General features: G+C 36.1%; 1 protein-coding gene across 1 annotated transcript in view; it reads left to right on the top strand.

Moving 5' to 3' along the window:
* Positions 1–20439, top strand: part of POC1B (POC1 centriolar protein B) — a 46941-nt gene that overhangs the window by 18587 nt on the left and 7915 nt on the right. The window contains 1 exon segment of the mRNA XM_071423307.1: positions 6395–6481. Coding sequence (XP_071279408.1) covers positions 6395–6481 — 87 coding nt within the window.

Here is a 20439-nt window from a genome sequence, read left to right on the forward strand (position 1 = left end):
TTTCTTCTGTGCCTGGTTCTATTGCCAAGTTGGATGTGTAGCTTTCTAATGCTTAGCATTTTGGTCACAACAGGATGACTGCATCCTGTTCTGACCAAAAGCTTCATTAATGAACAAACTTCATAAACAAACTTCCGTGCTGGACTTTCATATTTGTTGTAAGGTAAATGAATGAAGTTCATTCAGTTTACTGGTACCAGCCTTCAGTATAGCTGGTCAGTGCCAGAACAAACTCAATCACAGCATTAGCCAGCAGATTCAAGCCAGTCTTGCTGGAGCAACATTTTGCTTCGAGACCATTCAAATTGCACTCAGTTATAACATGTACTAAGCAAACACAATGGCTTATAGCTGCAGGGGTCCATTGTCTTCTTTTCAGGTCAACACTTCCAGACCTCTCTGATGTTTACATGCCTGGTAAAGATGTGAATATACTCTAAATGAATTTTTCATTTTTTTTTTTCTTGTTCTGGGTCCTGGGTAATTAAGAAGCTCTGGAAAAGCATTAATGAGTTCAGGCTGAAGTTAAACTAAGGCTAGGAAGCCTCATTATCATTACTGAAAAGGCTCATCAAGGAAATTCAGTAGCTGAATGTCAAGAAATTATTTATTAGTTAGCTTTGACAGAGTTAACTTAGCTTTATGTTTGCATTTATTAATGGCTGCAGCATTTGTAACAGCTGATAGGCTCCTGGGCTGCTCCATAGTAGTGAAAGAGCTCTATGGCTTTGTCATAGCAAAGTTTTGGACTCGGTGTTATATTTTCTGGCCTGATTTCAGGATTTTAATGAGAGCTGCTGTATTTAGTTTTCTATTAACATTATATTGTCACTAGAATGTCTTTCTCTCAGGTAAATATCAAGTATGTTATATTCTTTGAGACAGTGTCGGGCAGTTTCAACAAAACTCATTATTATAATATAATATATTTTCATATTGTAAATTAAATAATAGAGTTATAGTGATTAGAATCGCTTTTCAGCTAATTTTTGGAATTAATGTAATGGTATAATAATTGAGATGGTGTTAAGGTGAAATTACCACATTTTCTCACTCCATTTGTCTTTTCTTGTTTTTATGGTTCCTCCTATCTGTCTCAACAAAAATTGTGGGATTTTTGTTGTGATCAGGAAGAATAGACTTCACCAACTGGACAAAACCATGATTTATACAGACAAAACTGGTATCAGGTTACTACCAGCACTAACATGCTTTCATTAGCATGCACTAATTCTTAGGTAGCACTGTGCTTGAAATTTTCCAGTGCTCCATCTTCTTAACTATTTCCTCTTCTAACTGAGAAAAAGCAAAATGTCTAGGCCCACTGCGCTGTAATCTGGAAAAAAAAAAGAAAAAGAAAAAAAAAAGTACAAAAAAAGAAAAGGACAAAAAAAGTATTTTTGTCCTTCTTCAGTTAAAATATTTTTTTACATGCCAACCTCTTTCTAAGCCAGAGGCAATACAGAGAATTCTAGCATTAGGCTGTTCCACTGCAATCCTACCCTCATCTTTCAATGGTTCATCATGTTTCTAATACATAAGGGAAAGGAATCACAGGCATGTCACAGGGAGCTTCTGGAGATGATCTGTTCTTCCTACCAGTGGTACATCAGTTCAGCTGTGTCTGGTTAGGGGGTCTTGAAGAGGTTTGGAGATTCCCCTATCTCTCTGTGTGATCTATTCCACTAGAGCATAGCAGTTGTAAGGACAATTTTTTCCTATTATCTCATCTACACCTCAGATCATATGCAGAACTGCTTTCTTTCTTCCTTTCTTCCTTATTTTCTTCCTTTCTCATCCTATTTCTATGTGAACAGAGTAAGATAATTCATCTTAACTAAACAGAAGTAACCAGTAAGAGACCTGGTAACATAAACAAGAGTTACAGGCAGGCAGAGGAGGCAGTTTGGAGATGGGATTTTTCAAACTATCAATAACTGCTTAAGGTTTGCTACAAGCCACTACAATGTCATCTAAATGCTTGAGATGTGGTGTAATACATTGCCTTGAGTTATGCTCAGCTGGTTTAGTCACCTCTACAACAGGACTGAAGAGGGATTGCCTTAGGATAAAATTAAAGGTGTTAGAACACAAAAAGTTAAACAGATGTGCAGGCAGAACTCAAGAGGAAAGTAATTTGCCCCCTATTTTTAAAAATTCCTAATGTTTCACACCTTTCCTTTTTTCTTTTTTCTTTTTTCTTTTTTCTTTTTTTTTTTTTTTTTTTTTTACTGCTTTTGGTTAACTATTGCTTCTCTGTCCCTGCTTGTCTTAGTGTTACAAAGTCCCTGTAATTCCAGAACTATATTCTGGAGGAATAGTATACACAGAAATGGAGCTGGCTTAGAATTTATTCAGCTGGGATCAGAGGCACAGTTGCAATGTTTTCACACATCACCTGTTGGAAATGCTGTTTTGAATAAAGCAGCTGGCACAAGGGCATAAGGAATTGCAGGTATCATCTGGTGTTTTGCCTTCAGGATAGTAACAGAAAGATGAAGCTTGAGTGTATTTTGCCTTTTCTGATTACTTTTTCTTATTCACTCTTCAAAGCTAAACATTGAACCAGTAAAATTTCAGATACCTTCCCTATTTTATTTTCTCTCTACCTACCTATTTTTGAGGCATAATTAACTTTTACAAGAAAATCATTAGTTGTGTCTTCTCAGCCCAGCAGTTGCCTGAATTTTAAAGCAGTGTTGAATTTCATGTTCTTGAGTTGTAAAACTTTATAATTGTCCCCCAACTGCACTCATCAATGTGATTCTTGAATATTCAAGTAAGGAGAGTTTTAATGCTTATGATAATTTCAGTTTTTCAGACAACTTGGAAATGTAAATAAATTATTTGTTCTTTAAAGGCACCTATTTTTTTCTGTTGGTCACAGAGATAATCTTAGGTGATTACCAGCTCAAATTCAGGTGTCTAGCAGTATGTCTAAATTTAGCTGAGATAAATCCCTGTTGTTGTCTCTGTTTAACATAAGGACCTTGTGGAGTTATTTGAAAATAGTAGTTTAATTGGTTATGCAATTTTAGTGAAGTATACTAAAAACTACATTCCACTTGGTGAGAATTGTATTTCTGAATTTGCCATGTTTGTATGTAATTGACCTTTCATTTGCTAAAGACTTCTTTAAAATAAATTAATTTCTTTCAAAACAGCTTTGAGGTTTGAACACATTAAGGTGCATAGAGTTTATCTCTTGTGCACAAAGAGCTTTTATTGATTTAATTTAATTTTAAAATTTTCAGTGTATTTTCAGTTGTAAATATTTTCTCAGATGAAGGAAATTCAAATATACACTAGATGGCAGTAGAAAAAAGATTATATGGCTTGCTTGAGGGCCCCAGTCTAGAACAAAGAACAGTGTTTAGTCAAATTGAAAGCTAATTTTCTCTTAATGTGTTTGGAGAGACTATTTCACAAATCACTTTCCTAAGAAATACTTTGTGAGTAATTTAAAACTTCCTCTTTGAATTTTTCTAATTCATGAGAGATTCTGTAGAAACCTTCCTTTCAAATATATTTTATTTTGTTATGGATAAAAATGTGATAACTGCATCATGTTAAAAGATGATATTGAAAATATGTATATATCAGTTTATTATATATCAGGTAATTAAAGCAAGGCTTTGAAAAGAGTGTTTTTGAAAACCTGTAACGTGACAGTACTCCCTACCTTGCATTTTAGTGCTCTGGTTTTTCTGTCTTGTTTCTTAAAGTTAAGTCTTTTCAAAGACTTACCTTGAAGATTTCCCTAGGTAAGATTATTTTACAGCTAACCACTTCACCTTTTCAGGAAATGTCAAGTAATTTGAAACTTTTACTTTTAGCTTCATTCCATTACCTCATTCATTTTTAGTGCAATATTAAACACTGGTATTTGTATGAAGGACTTTGATACAGCCTTTATATTTTTGTGCATTTTTAAACACCTTTTAGATGCTATTTCGAACTAGTTGCTTAATAATTTTATATTGATTATTTTAGTATGGGTTATGATAGTTCCTCCACCTCCAGTCAGTGTTTACAGTGGTCTTCATCCTCCCCTTATCACTGGTAAAGCAATAAGCAGAAGCATAATCAGAGGAACTTTGATTCTAGCTTCAGGATGTGACACTTCTACAAAAAGAGCATTTTTTAAAACTTAATAATACCATATATTTATTTACCAACCAGTATCAAGAATTTAACTCATTCTGCAATATCTCCATGTATGCAACAAAGAGATACTATCTCAAAGAAGATGTTTCAAGAGCTATTAGTGATAATACTGCAGTAGTTCCTCCACATTAGAGTACTGATAGTAGTCATCTACTGTCCCCCTTCTGCAGAATCCTGCAGATGCATTGTCCTCTCTTCAGTGCCCAAATTATGCATGTCAGAAAATGAGTTTGTCTTACCTGTCCCTAGTATGATTGGCACTTGGATAATGCATTAATTATATCTATTGTAGGGCTGACAATGTCAGAAGCAACTTACCCTGATTATCCTGGGCATTGAACAAATGGAAACTCTGTGGACAGTTGGCTGTGTAATCTCAATAGATATGATATGTACAGAGGCAAAACAGTAAAATTTGCACTTCCTCTCCTGCTCACCTTAACACTGAAAAAGTGGTAAGCAATACTGTATGCAGAGGAGGTTTTGATTAATCATGTTTCTGCAGAGAAGATTTTAAAGGAGAAGTCCAGTTAAAATGGTAGAATTTTCAGCTAAATAGAGGTTATTACATAGACCATGTTACCTGGATTTGGTTCTCCTCTTTCCCTTTCTTTCCTCCAATTCTGTTTGACAAAACTGAAAGAAAACAAGGCTTGATCCTAATATCTACAAATGAGAGAGAATTTTAAGTGTTCAGCTGTGATGACCATGGAGCTGAATGGGTTTTCTTGATTGTCCCTGAGTCCCTGCTCATTCTTGACTGATGCACCTCTAATCAGAAGACAGAAAAAAAAGATCACAGATGATGAATGGCTTGTTGAAACTGAATAAAAGAAAGAGCTAAGCACTGCTACTCAGAGAAGTGAACAAGCTTAAAAACAGTGTTAAGATCTCACCTTAAGAATGGTTCATCATCTCTGATTTGTAAGTGCTGCAAACTGTAAGAATCATTTTCACTTTGAATAATCAGGTAATGTCTGTTTTTAAATGTTTCTTTACCTTCTTACTTGCTAGTAAACTTTGTCCATCTTCTTTAACTTGTATTTACTGAGGGAGATCTTACTTCTATTAATTTTAACCTAAATTTCTGCATTTAAGTTATGTAAATCTAAATAAACTGAATGAAAAGTCTTCAGGCAGTACAAGGTGTTGCTACCCTCCTTCCCTGACTATTAATTCCAGATTGTATTCTAGCTACTTAACAAACATGTCTCTGACCTAAAGGTCTTTATATCAATGTATGGACATCAGGGATTTTTCCTTTTGGAAATAGCACTGAAGCAGTTACTGAGACAGCCCCTCTGGCTGAGCCAGAGTTTTGACAGTCTTCAGGTGAAATAGTAGGATCTTCCTCTTGAGAAGTCAAAGTAAAATGACCCTGGTAGCTAAGAAACTTCCAGTGACCAAACTTAATCTTGTCACTAGGCAAGTGTGAGCTTTGGGGGTTCTGGGATTTTTCTTCTGCTTTCAATAAGGTGGTTTGGATTAATACTGTCTCTGGATTACTGATGATATTACATCAGACTTCTTGGTGATTTGAAAGTCTTCTAGTCTTTCTGTAAATTTTGCCAGTTCATAAAATATTAAGAATAGTACTTCCATGCATCATTCTGAGAAGGCAAACATCTTAGGCTGTGATACACCTGGGTAATATAGTGATAGGGATAATATACACACAGATTTCTTATAGGGATGTTATTCTGATCCTTTCTCAAATTTCGTATTCTCTGATACTTTCCTAATGCTTCACTCTCAGGAAAGGACATTAGCAAAATATTGCTAAAGTTATAGATTAACTCCTATGGCAAAAAAAACCAAGTAGTAACTGTGAAATTAAGAGCAAAATTGCAGGTACTGTGATGATATTTCTGTCATCTATCATTCTTTCTGATCAATCAGCCTCTGAATTTGTCCCAGTATAAAGCATTTTTTCCTGTGGTTTCAGGAGCAACATATTTTGTCTTTGATCTGTTACCTTATCACAGATTTCAGTGTTACCTACTACCTGTTTTCCACAGAAGTGCTTTCAAAGTTATTTTGGCAATCAGAGTTGGTACAGAAGAAGTAAGCATATTGACAGTCTGTTAGTAATGGATGACTTAAGGAACTTGAACAGGGATTGGGAACCAATTGATCTAATCTGCTAAGTGTTGTCTCACTTTTTATTTCAGTCTTATTTCCTTTTCTCTGTTGGTGCTGAAATAATGATATAGTTTATTTTCAACAGGTTGACCCTGCCTTTGATGTGCCTGATATACAAACACCTGACCCAGTTATCATCGATATTAGAACATCGTCATATATCAGTACTCCTGTAAGTTACTTTAAAAAAAAAAAAAAAAAGAAAGAGGGTAAGGTATAGCTAACATGTTCTGGAAATGTGCTTTTACTGTCCATATGAATGAAATTGATTTTTTAGCAATTGTCGAGTGCTCAGAGCTCAATATCCTAAATTCTCAACTTAAACTTTGTCACAGTTCCCAAGTCTAACCAGAAGATGGTGTAATAGCAAAGCTTTCATTTTATACCTACAGTTTTACCACTATACTAAGCACAAATTCTATTTATAGGCCCATGCTAAGTACATCTAAATATTCCTGTTAAAATTCATGGCTTATGCTCAAACACTTTTTGTTATCTTCAAATAATGGTAGCACTAAAGAATCATTGTCTCACCAATACTATTCTAAAACTGATGTTTTATTATTTCTCCTTTTAAGGCATTTAATTGTTCCCTAGAAGGAAAAAAAAAAAAAAGGTAATACATTTTAAGACAGAGTGATGGGATTAGAGTCTTCTAGTGTTAGCTTTACATATGACATTGGTATGGCGTGTGGGAGGAGAGGAAGGCAATGTTTTAGCGGCAGTTTCGTGGGAGGAGAAATATGCTCTCCTGGTATGAAATCTAAAAGACATGCTGTTCTAGAATTAGGTTAAAATGAGAATTTTTCTTTTAGCTCTGAATCTGTTCCTGTGAATGCAAAATTGTATCTTGAGCAATTTTAGTTACCATAAAAAGTTTGTGTGGTTGAAGGGTTAATACTTATGAAAAGGCAGCAGGTGTGGTTTCTGCTGTTCTATTTTGTCCTGAATGCTTTATGAAAGCTATGTTGTGAAGGTACTATGTAAAATTCTTTAAGATCATTTTCGAAGATCATGATGCACAGGTTGATGAGAAACCTTTACTTCAAAACAAATAATCATATAAGAACTTATATTTGAGAGGTGATAATGTTATCTATTTTAAGGTTTATCAGTTGTCATGTTTTCATAATGGAAATATGGTTCTTTGTAGACTTACAGGCATCTGTTTAGTAGGCTTCACAGACAGTGCATTGTGGTGGATATAATTTATTGACTACCTATCATTTTTAGGTACTCTGTGTTCATTACTTACTCTGCTCATCACAGAGTTCAAGTGTGTGGTTGCACTGTAATTATTCCATACCTAAAAATCACTTAGTCTCCCTTAATTCTTTTCCTATGAAAGCACCTTATAAAACTTTATGTCCAGAACTCAAAGGCTTACATTGACCCAAGAAGTACAGCATTTTTTTGACTGCTGTCTTTCTGGCTTTACAATCTTAAATATAAAAATGTTGCTTCAGAATTTATGCTTTTTGACTGGGTCAGTAATCACGAATTTTTTTTCCCCCAGCATCTCAATCTACCAGTTATCATTGGTTCTCGCCACTGTTGTATTTCAGCATTTCCCATCTGCCTCTTTTTCCATCTAGACACATTTCTATAACCTTGTTACTCAGGCTGTAGCATTAAGGGCAACTGTCCTTTTCAACACAGGTTAACCCTAACCCTGCCACTGTTCACACAAATTCAGGAATCATTTGCATGTTTTCTTTGCCACTAATATCCTTCCTCTGCCACAGTCAATAACATTCTTCAACTTTGCTAACCAATCTGGTCCTCTGTGCTTTCCAATGTCAGCTCATCCTTTAGTATCATCTTCCTGTCCATTGTCTGTCTGCCACATTACCAGCTTCTGTCATTTGTGGAATTATCATCTGTTTCTTAATCAGGCCAGCCACCTAGACTCTTTGTGTCTTGTTTCTAGAGGGTTCTGGATCTCAGTGACTTGGACCTTTTTATCTGAAACTTTCTCAGTTTCCTTAATGTATGGAGACTGTCTAATAGAGGCTTGATGTGTTCTTCATAAGAAACAAGGAGAAAAGAGCAGACACTGCCTTTATTTCTATCACACCTTCACGGACAGATTTCCTTTTGATACAGTTTGTCCTCAATTGAATGATACTACTTTTGTGTATTATTTGTATTTTTTTTTTAGTCCTTTTTCAAGTTGAGGTTGCCATCCTCTAGTCCTAGTCTAATTCATCATCTTATCTCATACATATCCCCGATTCCAGCCCCAGTGGGTTGCTCTTTTTCTACTGGTTGTCAAAGACATTATCACTGTGCAATTTTTTCCTCTGAAAACATTTCAAGACCCATTTTAAATCTGTTTATGGCTTTTTGGCACTGCTTCTACTGAAAGAATGCTGTTTAAATAACAAAAATCTTGGATCAGATTGCCAGGTTAATTTATGCGTGTCCTATTATACCTACTTATTATTTTAAGGCTCTGCCTTGAGGAGTTCTTCTGCCCTTCTGACATGTGCAGAGAGAAAAATGCAGTCTGCATTTAGGTATCTTTGTGCATTCTTGTTCAATGCATTTATCACACATGTAACACAGCAGGATCTTAAGGGTTATTTACAAAACATATTGGCAAGTCCCTAGACCACTGGAAGTAGTTAATTATCATATTTACTTCAATTTTTCTGCTGAAGGGGAGAGATACTTGAGACAGTGATCCACAAAAATGCGAGTCTTTAAATACAGCCTTTCTCTGGGGTGAGTAACAACACTGAAACTTCTGTAGGATTTCTGGTGAGTTTCTTAAAGCTCCCTGAAACCCCTTCAGGAAGATTGAAAGTCTATGCAAAACCTTGTAATGTTTTGTTGAATAACTACCAAAATTCCTGACAGTAAGTGGTCAAAAACTTCTATAGGTCTCAGTCTAGTCCAGGAGGAAGGACAATAGAAGAAAGTGCTCTTCTTATTGAGAATCTTTTCTTCAACTTGAATTGTCCATTCTTCTACTCCTTTATGGGAAATGCATTATTACTGCCCCTAAGATGATTTGTGACAAAGCAAAAGGGTTTTTCCTTTTCCTTCCTTCTTTGAAGATTTGTTAATGAAAGTGATATAGTATAAGTTGAGAGGGATGTCTGGAGTAATTTCATCTAACCTTCCCCTTACAGCAAGGCCAGCTTGGATCAGGTTCTTATAAGCCTTGTCCAGTTCATTTGTTCATAATGTGTAAGGATAGAGATTCCACCACCTTTCTGGGCAGCTTGCTCTAATGTTTGGTTGATGAAAATATTTTTTTTAATAATATGTAACTAGAATATCCTATGTTCCAACATATTTATTACCTTGAATTCGCAGTGGTCTTCTAATATGTGTGTGTCTGTCTTCTTACCCGTTAGATATCTGAGATGGCAGCAAGATCTCCCTGTACCTTTTCTTCCAGAGAGAAAACCTGGTTCTCTGCCTTTCCTCGATATCATGTTCCAGCCCCTTTGTTATCTTGTTCACTCTCAACTTGATTTGCTTCAGGATGTCAATGTCTTATCTGGGACCAAGAAGCCCAAAAGAGGACACACTATTCTACAGAATTTGGGTGCAGCAAAGTGTCACCATCATCTATTCTTTACAACAGTCTGCCTAGAGAAGATTTTAAAAACAAGTATTTAAAAATATAACACTCTTGATTCTTTATTGTGAATTTAAAATATATATTTGGATATTTTCTTAGCAGTTCATTTATTTTGAGCTGTAGCTGTCTAAGAAAATACTAGTATTATCTCTTCCTCCTACTTCTCCTCTTTTCAAGGAATTTTAATTTCTTGCTTCATCAAAAGCAACAATCCATTACAGCTTCCACACTTAAAATGCCTGCTTTTGTGTTTTGTTGTTTTTTAATTTAGTTCTATTTTCTTGCTTCAGAGGTTAAACTAAGATGGGCAAATATGAATGTTCTTACAGGGATTTTACTAAAAACACTTACATTATTAAACTGCCTGAATTGTAAACACCTTATCTTTTCAGCTTCTTTTCTAGCTTAGTACTAAAGCCAGTTGTTTTGAACATGGTGAATGAAAAATCTTTTTTCTTCTGAGGTTCATACTGATGCAACTTTTTTTGTAAACTCAGTGAAGGGAGTATGATCCTTGTGTCAGTGGAAAAATTTCAGTAAAATCTTCAGTATGGAGTTGCTTTCTTTTGGACTACAATTACAAAGCCATTAAGAATTCCTGTGTATTATTATGGTTAGGAAATAGCTTTGGATTTGATGATTCATTTATTCAGTTCTCATGTGTATTATTGAAAGCACTATAAAAATTAGCTGTGAATGCCTAACAAACTGGTACTTGTGTAATGTTCAGACTTTTTCAATGATAAGAGTCCTCATATGTTGCAGTTACCAGAAATTAGGTGTGTTCTAGCCTTTTGCACTCTGAAAATATTCACTAAATTGGGGTCAAATATGGGGGCTGGGGGTGGTGCTTCTTTCTCCTTTCTATTTCATTGAAGACTCTGAAAGCTTTAATGCCTCTCTACCACTCCTCCATGTGTCAAGCAACTTAACATTGCCTTTGTTTTCTGAACTATTGAAAAGGAAAAATTGGAAGTTTTGTTTCTCTTTGGGACTACTTCTTTCTGTTTCATCCTTCAATTTTAGTTTTAATCATGAGAGAGGTTGGGTCTTTTCAATTCTGCAAGGCACTACACTGGTAACCTCTGGTCCCTGATAAGCTGTTGGAAACAAGGGAAAGTTGATGGTGTCTCTGTAGTTTTTACTGACAGAAGCAGGAAATCACTGTAGAGGCTCTCTAATGTTTCATCCCCTGACCTTGCTCATGTAAACAGGATTTGGAGGAAGCAAAGCAATGTACTGTAATCTGGAAATCAGAATGTCTGCACTAGCTGGGAGATGTTTGCTGTTCTTTCTCTCCCAGTGCCATTTAACACTAAAAACAAGACATTCTTATTGTTCATTTACAGTACAACTCCTGCAAAGTTAAGACTGGGTTAATTACTGAGTAAGGAAAGATAAGGATTGTTTCTGTTTGGAGCAAAAAGAACATACTAAGTTTTAAAATAGAAAGTTTATCTGTACTGCATTTGTAGTATGTGTCTTGAGGCAAAAAGTAGAAGTATCTGTGCTCTCAATTTGTTCTGTACACATCGCTTTCGCAGTTTGTGTTTCAGGGTTTAGGTATTTTTGATACACTTTTCTCTGCCTTTGTTTTGAATTTTAAAAAAGCCCCAAAAAACCAACCAAGCTCCACAATCAAAAAACACCCCATGTATTTGGAAAGGCAGCAATTATGAATGAAAAATTTGCATGTATTTTTCTATTTCTGCATACATTAAGGCTTAGTCAGCTCTTCTTCCTCATAGAAATTTGCTTTGAAAAATTCTTGCAGTAATGTCTCTTCCTTGTTCCTTAACATAACTCCAGAATCCAGTAGGAGAGGATGACAATAGAAGTTGTATGTTAAAAACTAATTTTTAAAACACTTCATATTTTCCTTACCATGCAACTTCAGATTTACTCTGATTTGCATCCTTTCCTAGCTTCAGCCTTACAAGGAAATAAAGACAAACTGTCTTCAGTGAGGTTAAGGGGAGGGTAAAAGGAAGAAAGGAAGTAATGGCAATTTTGTACATAGATCATCTCCTCTGGGGCCTAAGTCCAATTCAGAAGGGAACAGCTGGTAGAACAAAACTTACATGTCACTTCATTGTGCAGAGTAGTTACCTTTGCTGGTTTTTATAGATCATTTGAAAGCACAATAGCTTTCTGTAATTCAATGATATCAACTTTCCTAAATGTCCTCAGACAAAAACTCTGGTCATTACATGGTATGTATACATTTTTCTTTACCAAAGAAAAGTTCCAGCAGTATTCCCTTTGAAAGAAAGACTGAAATCACTGCCCCACTTGTGTTCCTTGTCCAAAACTCAGTTTCCAATTAGACTGAGCTCTGCACTGGGGAGTGATCCCATGGGTAAAAGGGCTTTGATAAGAATTGACAGTTCCCAGCCTCTTCCATCACCTTACCTTCTTTGTTCCCAGACAGGGAAATAAGAAAGGCCACTCCCTGAATAGCTATGAACTTTTTTTCATTTACTGCCATTCTTCTGATTACCAGTAAATGCTTATTTGAATTGAACTCCCTGAACTCCCAATGACAAGCAGAATTAAATTAGAAAATAGTGTGAAGAGATACTGTGTCCCCAAAGTCTTGTGGTAAAGCCATCTGCACCTTTTTCATAGATAAGCATACCAAAAAACTCTCAAACAGGCTCTGAATGGCTCCTGCTAAATCTTATACAAACACAGAATAAATACTGTAAATAGAGGAAGTTTGAAGTGTTCAGTGCAGCAGAATAAAAATAAGAATTGTGCTTTTCTGTCTTTGCAAATGAATCCCCCTCTCTGTCCAATCTTGCTTTTAGACAGGCAATTTTTAGTGTCATCTTGGCTTTAAAGTACACTTTAGACAGACCTTTCTACTCTTTGCATGCTAGGCAGGTAGAATGTTTGGGGCTGGTGCAAGAGGATAGGCTGCCTTCTCCCCAAAACTCTGCAGTTAAACACGTTCAGCTGCTCTCAGAGAAGGAATGTCTCCCATTCCCCCCAAAGGCTACTCCTAATCCATCTGGAACAGGCATGAAACAGTACAGCTTTTTCTGTTGCCCACTAAGAGCCTTCTAGGGAGGGTATGGTGTATATGAACAAAATGACTCATCACAAGTGCAGCAAAGATGAAGTGTTTTGCATATTGAACAGGGAATTTCTAAACTTGCATTTTGAGCTGCTGTAGATATCTAGGCATGTTTAGAAAGATTTGTGTATATAATCTTAAAATTAGTATGCTTTGATACCACTAACATCAACTAGAACTTAAGGATCAATTGCTTGAATGTGAACCCAATGCTTGCAATAAAAGAGGAATATGATCCAAATGCTCCTTGCATTTTGTGGTGATGCTATTCTAACACAGCATGTAACTTCTGGTTTACAAGGAGAGAACAGGAAGTATGTTGTGCCTCTACATAATTAAGTAATAATACATGTCCTGATTTTCCTTAATGGTCTTGATTATATTCTCTGAGTGAACTGGAGCTGGAGAGAAAGTCAGGTTTTTATCGGAGACTGAGTTCTGAATTTGGGCACTAGAGAGTGCAAGAATATAATATTTCTTATGCTATTTTTAGCCTGCTTTCCTGAGGAAATGTACTTTATGAGATTGTGCTGTTTTGTCTGTCACTGTTCTGTCTCCCTAATAATTTCATAATCAAATAATTGGTGGGTTTTTTTTTTAATGAAATTTGGAAATAAGCAGTTAGAATAAGGAAACATATTAGTGCTATCACTTAAGAAAAAGTCAGTGGATGTGATACTGGAATAGGCATGGAGTAGCTACCGGTGACCCACCCTGTAACAGTGTCTCAACACATATGGAGGGAGCTTGAGTTCCTATAGAACAGGAAGCCTAGGAGAGGGACCTAACAGGAAACGTGCACACATACACAAATATTTTCTAAGAAGACAGGCCTTCTAAAACTGGCAAAATTTTACTTTGTGTAGGGCCTTACTCAGGGCAGCTGTGTTTCAGGAATGTTTTTCAAGTTGATCCATGTGTGTATATTGTTCCTTTAGCACATTAGCACATTTCTGGGAACTGGAGGGATGGAAGTTCCAGGTATTATTTCTCACTCAGTTTCCTGAGATACTGTACATGTACACTCTGACCTTGTCTGCTCAAGCAGTGTTTTCCTCTGCTTTGACTGGAAATCTAAGCTGTATTCACAGTTCTCACAGCTGATTCTGCGGCATGCAGAAAATGCCCGACAGCTATCAGCCCACACATCCAATAACAACTGGTTCCTTCCTCTTCCTGGGGAAGAGTAACATCCTCTGAGAAGAAGTGTCCCCTGAGGAATGCAGCAACAGCAGCAAGCCTTTCACACAGGAAATTACTACTATAGCACTTGTAGAAAAGCGTTTCTGTCACTTGGATTGTCAGTCTGTAATGAGCTTCCTGCTGACCTAGATGATGATTTACTACTGATCTAAATGCCATTTGTGAGTCATTTAGCTTAATGGAAGTTAATGAAGTTATCATTCAGTGGTTCTGTTACCCTATAAGCACCTAGTTTAACTTTTTTAATGCAGTAGTACAAATAAAGTTTTCAACTTCTTAGTATTCACAGGACTTTAATAATTCTGAGATTGCACATTTTGTGGGACTAAAAAGCAAGGGAATGCAAAGTTTAGCTAATAATGTGTGTCTCTTAGAGGAGGCTGCAAGATTTTCTTTTTGTGTAAGTTGCACAGTAAAGCTGAGCTACAGATCAGGTATGTCAGAAAGCAAGATTGTAAAGCTAAATACTGCCCTTGAATTACTCTTAGTTCTTAAATATAACTGGAGTATAAGTTTAGCACAGCATGCTTGCAACTGTGGGGTAGAAACTTGACTGAAATTTATATATATTATATTATGACTGAACTTAACTGAAATTTATATATAATATAAATTTATGTATATACTTGAATGAAACTTGTTTATATATAAAACTCATATGTTATTCAAAGTTGTTAAAGCAAGTTTGTTATAAAAGCAAGCACTTTAATACTGCTTCAAAATTTTATTTTTTTCCTAAATGACAGTGCTTAAACAAGTGCTAGCAAATTCTATTTATCACTTAGATTAGGGTGATATCTAAACCCAGAGGATGCTTTCTGACTAAAAGCTTGTTTGAGTGTTTTCCAGATATGTTAGTTGTTCCAATACAGTACATCTCTCCTTGAAGCTGTGCTGCATTACTGTCGAGTTTGCAGTAAGAGATGTAGTTACTTGCTTAATGCGAGATAATGGAGACACTGAGTCACATGAAAAGATTACCTAGGTTACTTAAGACAAGACTGAAAAAACGAGACTTTTCAAATAAAATTCAGCAACTTAGGAAGAAAGATTTTCTTCAGCAGATAGGTGTTTGATGTAGAAAAACATCTTGGCTTGTATCTTCCACCAAAACAGTGTGGGGGTTAGAAATTAGGTAGAACAATGCTAAAGGATGATTTCACAGTCATTTCAACTTCATGGCTGTTTTTATCTGGTTAATTTCATCCACGTCAATTCCCCGATCTGTTCAGCTGTCCAAACACTAATAGGAGCACAAAGGAGTAATGAGAAAAAATGATTTAGAGGTGAAGGAGTAGATCACAGCTGGCTGTAACCTAACTGTATTGACTGATGTCTGTGGAGCCATGTATCCAGTGTGATTCTGCTGTAATACAAACAGGTGTGTTACATGCATGCAACAGCTGAGTATCTTTCTTAAGTTGTAATGGAAAAAATAGGAGGAAAGGAGGTGGTAGTAATGGTTTCCTTTTGTTCAGGAAGTACATATGTTGGATTCTTTTTTTTTTTCAGCCTGAGAGGATTCAGATTTTTTCTGTCTGCATGGCTGTAATGTAAACAGCAGGTAACTGAGACTGAATGGAGACAGCTCCATCCTTTTTGCTTGAATTTGGAGCATTGTAAAGTAAAAGCTCTGAGAGTATATGAAGTCAGAGGAAAGCAAGTGAGAAACAGTCTATGGTTAGTGATTCTGGAAGAGGAACATTGGATTCTGTTGCATTTTGCAATAAAAAATATTTGGGGGAAAAAATTAGTAGCTGTGGGTGACACCATCAGCATTACTGCTCTGAAGAGCTGGTTGGTTGGGTTTGGGCTTATTCTTTTTTTCTCTGTATCCCCTGACATATGATACTCTGGTTGTAGCAGTTTGGGTTGTTTGAAGGAGGGAGGTGGGGAGGGGAGAGATGGTGTCCTCTGGCATGTTCTTACTGCATAGATATTTCCTGTACACCAAAGTGTGAGTTCCACTCTGCATGTTACATCCTGAAGTGAAGACATTGCAATGCAACTCTGAGTTAAATACTGCAGTATTTTTATTGTAAAGGAAGACTCCTTACTTGTAACAGGGATTTAAAAGAATTGCTTTATCCTTAAGCTGTTCTTAGATTAACCAGTATCAAATGTTCCTCACTGAAAAGGTTACTCTTCCAAGATGTTTCTTCCTTCCTTATGTCTCTTGGGAAAGGAATTCAGTGTCCACACTTCCAATTTTTGCTAGTGTAGTGAAATAGTACAATGCTAGTTGCTTAGCAGTTTCAGTTAGTTGCATGTAAGATACAGTAATTCTTCACTCAGTAACCTTATCATAAAGGTTTATCATTTTGTCCAGTTATGTGTCATTGTAGCTATTTTCAACACCTCTGCTTTCTGTAGTTTATTACTCTGTAGTGTATTCTTCTCTGATGCCTTGCATGTGTACATCAAGTTGCATTTTGACAGTTGAAGGAAGTCAGAATGCCAAGTCACCCTGACTGTTTTAGTAGTTTACAGGATGCCTTTTTGTCACCTGTACGTTTGATTTTCCAGATAGCTGGTTATGTTTTGTGTGGGACTAAAACAAGAGCAGATTTCAATGGAGTCACTAAAACCAGTATAATTCTGCAGTGTCTCTCTGATTTAAGTTTTTGAGGAAACACTAGCAAGATAATTGAGTTCATGATGCATTACAGCCTAAAATGCATTAGTAAAATTGTAGCATGCATATTATGGATATAAAAAAAAAGGATGATTCTATCAGTAATAGTTTGACTAAATATTTCATTAGATAGGTCTTCAGTTTGAAAAACCATTTCTTTTCTGTCTCCTCAAACTGTATTGATGTTAAGCCTTAAATATTTGCTCTATATGCCCTAGGTCAACTTTTTAGTTGATTTTTTGGCTTTTTCCTGACACAGTTCTCATGCTGACTGTGACCCATGACCACGCAATTCTCCTGTTTATCCTTTATGATTACTGATGGAATTTCAGCTTCCCCACACCCCTGCTATTTTCTCCATAATATTGCAGGATATATTAAAAATCAGTATCATTATTTGACTTGTGAAGTTATTTCCAAACCAATAGTCTTTCTTGCTGTGGTTGGAGTAGAAAATATTTTGCCAGAAATACAATTACAACATTTATTATCTTCTGAAATGGAAGATAAAAAGATGCCATTAAACACATAAAAAATATGCATAATGCTTTAACATCTCTAGCTAATAGGAATGCTGTTGCTGGGGCTTCTTTTGTTTCTGATACTTTTAAAGTACAAATAATCTTTGAGTTACAGAAATTATTTTTCAAGAGTGAAACAGGACAGTCAGACCACTCCAAAGTTAACATTTCTTGGATATTTGTATGTAATTTTCAAATTTCTCAGTTTCTGTTGTTCCCTAATTTGATTTTATCACAGTAAATTGTAAAACTCAACTGACTTAAGTGCAAAGTTGTTGTGGTGCTACCAAAGCATTTTTTTACAATCCCACCTCTGAACAAAGCAGGACTGAGTATTATTTTTACCTTAACAAATGGGAAAGCTTATCCAAACCTTCTGAATATTTACTAATGCTGATCACTGAAATAGCTCAGGATGGACTTTTGCTACTTTCTCCAGGTATTTTGTGAAATCTAATAAAAGCATATAAATTTGACTTTTCTATCAAAATTTTGAAGCTTCATTTTATCCTCATTGGGAGTATTTTTGTGGCACTCTTGTTAAAATGTTTGAGGTTCTTTTGAAACCTTCACCATCCACTATAGGTGTAGCATTTCATTAACAAAAACCTTGGTAAAATGCTGAAGAACCATGTTTCTTCTATTACATAGTAAAATATATTTTTATGGCTATAGTCAGAGGATTTCAGTTCTAAGCTATGAAATATTGGACTTCTTTTTTTCTTTTGCAGATAGTAGTATCTGTCTCTTTGGCAAAGTGTTCAAGCAGTTGTGCTGGCCCTGTTGGATTTAACTTTGGACTCTGCTATGTTGGATTGCTAACTTAATTTCAAATGCTTTTAACTCTTTGTTATTTTCCTGTAAGTAATTTGTATTAGAGGAGATTTGACACTTGCTTCTGTGGAGTAAACAAACTCCATGTATTGTCAATAGCCACCTGGTCAAGTGGTATAACCACCTGTGGTTACTGCTGCTCTGAAAGGAAATCAAAGCTGCCAGATCTCATCTAGGAAGAGATTTCTCTGTGAAATTATTGTGTGGACATCCTTCCCCCATAGCATCCCCTAACAGGAGGCAATTTAGGTTCGTCTGTGCAACAAAGTTTTGTTATCACACAAGTTATGGTGATACGAGGTAGCAAAATAAGAAAATTTGTACCATAGCACATACACTTATTCTGACAAAAACCATTGATACAGATGCAGCTCTGCTGGCAGAAAGGAGTTTCTTTTAGCTTTGCATAAACTTTGAAGGAAGTTGTGTGTAGATATGCATATAAGTCTATATTTATGTAGGGGCTGGCAAACAGCCCCCGAGTGCTCCTGCAGCAGGGGCCCTGCTACAGTGCCAGGGCATGGAGGGAGGCTCTGCAGCACAGGCAGCTCTGCCCTGTGCCAGCCTCCTGCTCTTGAGGAGCACCAGACCCCTGGCTGGAGCCTAGGGACTGCAGCCCTTCTCAGCTTTCTGCAGGGCTGAGGAGAACATTTTTCACAGCCTTCAGTTCTTGTTCTGGCAGAGCCTCTATTCTGGATTTTTTGTCCATTCCGTAATTTTTTGTTCATTCTTATTGAGAAGTGGGGTTTAAGACAGAAGTGTGTTCCTTTAGTTCTTCTCCTTTACATACAGTGTAAGTTGTTCAAGATTGGTTTTGCCCCCAACAGGTTAAGTATGAAAGCCTTATTTAGGAGAAATCAATTGCATGTTGTAAAGTATATTCTTTTGTTTTATTTTTGTCTCAGGAGTAAACATGCCTTCGATTACAAGAAATGCCTCTGGGTTTGTTGATCAACCTCTTTTTATTGTAAATTCATGTTGAATATGGATATACTAGGTGACTTTGAATGAGATAGAGGAAGTGCTGTCCTTTATATATAATTTAAGACTCTGTACAACAAAGTCACTGCTACCAGGTATCGTTTCTTTGTAAAGTTCAGTTAGACTTTACTAGTTACATATTGGTCTAAAGGCTTTCATTCAGTTTTTTTAGGTAGGGGAAAGAGGACAGAAAGGAGTGATGAGCAGGCAAGCCAGAAGAATGGCTGTCATTTCTCTGATTAGGTATGTTCCTGGTGAGGATGCTCTACTCTCACTCATACCCTGCCTCCTTCCTCCCATGTGCTTGATGCCCTCTGTCAACCCTCACAGTCTGCTATTTGAAGTACAGGGAGTTTGCCCACATGCTAGGAAAGTCCTAGGGTTTTTATACCTTTGTTTTTATTCATTAACATTTGTAATATCAAAAATAGCAGAATATTCTATTTATAGTGGTAGAAAGGAGACCTTGTCCACATAGAGTTATTAATTTACTATCGTTACTTCCTTCTAGTAAGCGTTTCATTATATTTCCAGTTTCTGTTGCAAGTATTCCTCCTGCCCTCCTTTAGCTTTTCTCTGCCCTGGAATGCATAAGAAGTTAAGCAGAGTTTGTAATACAGTTTTTATAGGGCTCTATGCAGGTAAAAAGAAACCATCATGGCAACTTTTTTTCAATTACAGCCATAAGATGTCCCCTTGGGTATGCAGGCAAGCAGTCCAAAGTAATTTGCCTAAATTAAACTTGACTACTTTATTTCATAATTGTAAATAGTAGGAAATGCTTCTATAGTGTCATGTTATTTCTCCTTAGTTTTGCAAAGCTTCTTGCTGAAGCTGAAGATATACTGGAGGTAATTGATTACCTTTCTTTGCCTTTCTTCTACAGGGTACATTTTTATATTTTGGTGCCTGTGGTGCAAGTGTTTTTATAATTTATGAAAGTATTTGAGTATAGTCTTCCTGAACTGTTACATTAGAATTGACGTCTTGACAGGGGATTCTCACCTTTGGAAATTGAACCTCCAATGATTTCTGCCTGGTTTGTTTTGGATGTTTATGATATGCTTTGAGGTTTTTTATTTGGTTGTTTTGTTGGGGGCTTTTTTTGTTTGTTTGTTGTTTTGTGAGGTTTTTTGTTCAGTTGGTTTTTAATTATCAATTCCTAACTTTTCATCAGTATTGCTTGTTTTTGGGGGGAAATACTTAGCTTTTTCTAAAAGTTTAAACTCATACAGATTGTGCAGGGTACTATTAATATTAGAAATTAACATCAATGAGCAAA

This window comes from Agelaius tricolor, unplaced genomic scaffold, assembly GCF_023055355.1.
Source record: "Agelaius tricolor isolate 1412-34295 unplaced genomic scaffold, bAgeTri1.0.p SCAF_3, whole genome shotgun sequence".
Lineage (NCBI taxonomy): Eukaryota > Metazoa > Chordata > Aves > Passeriformes > Icteridae > Agelaius > Agelaius tricolor.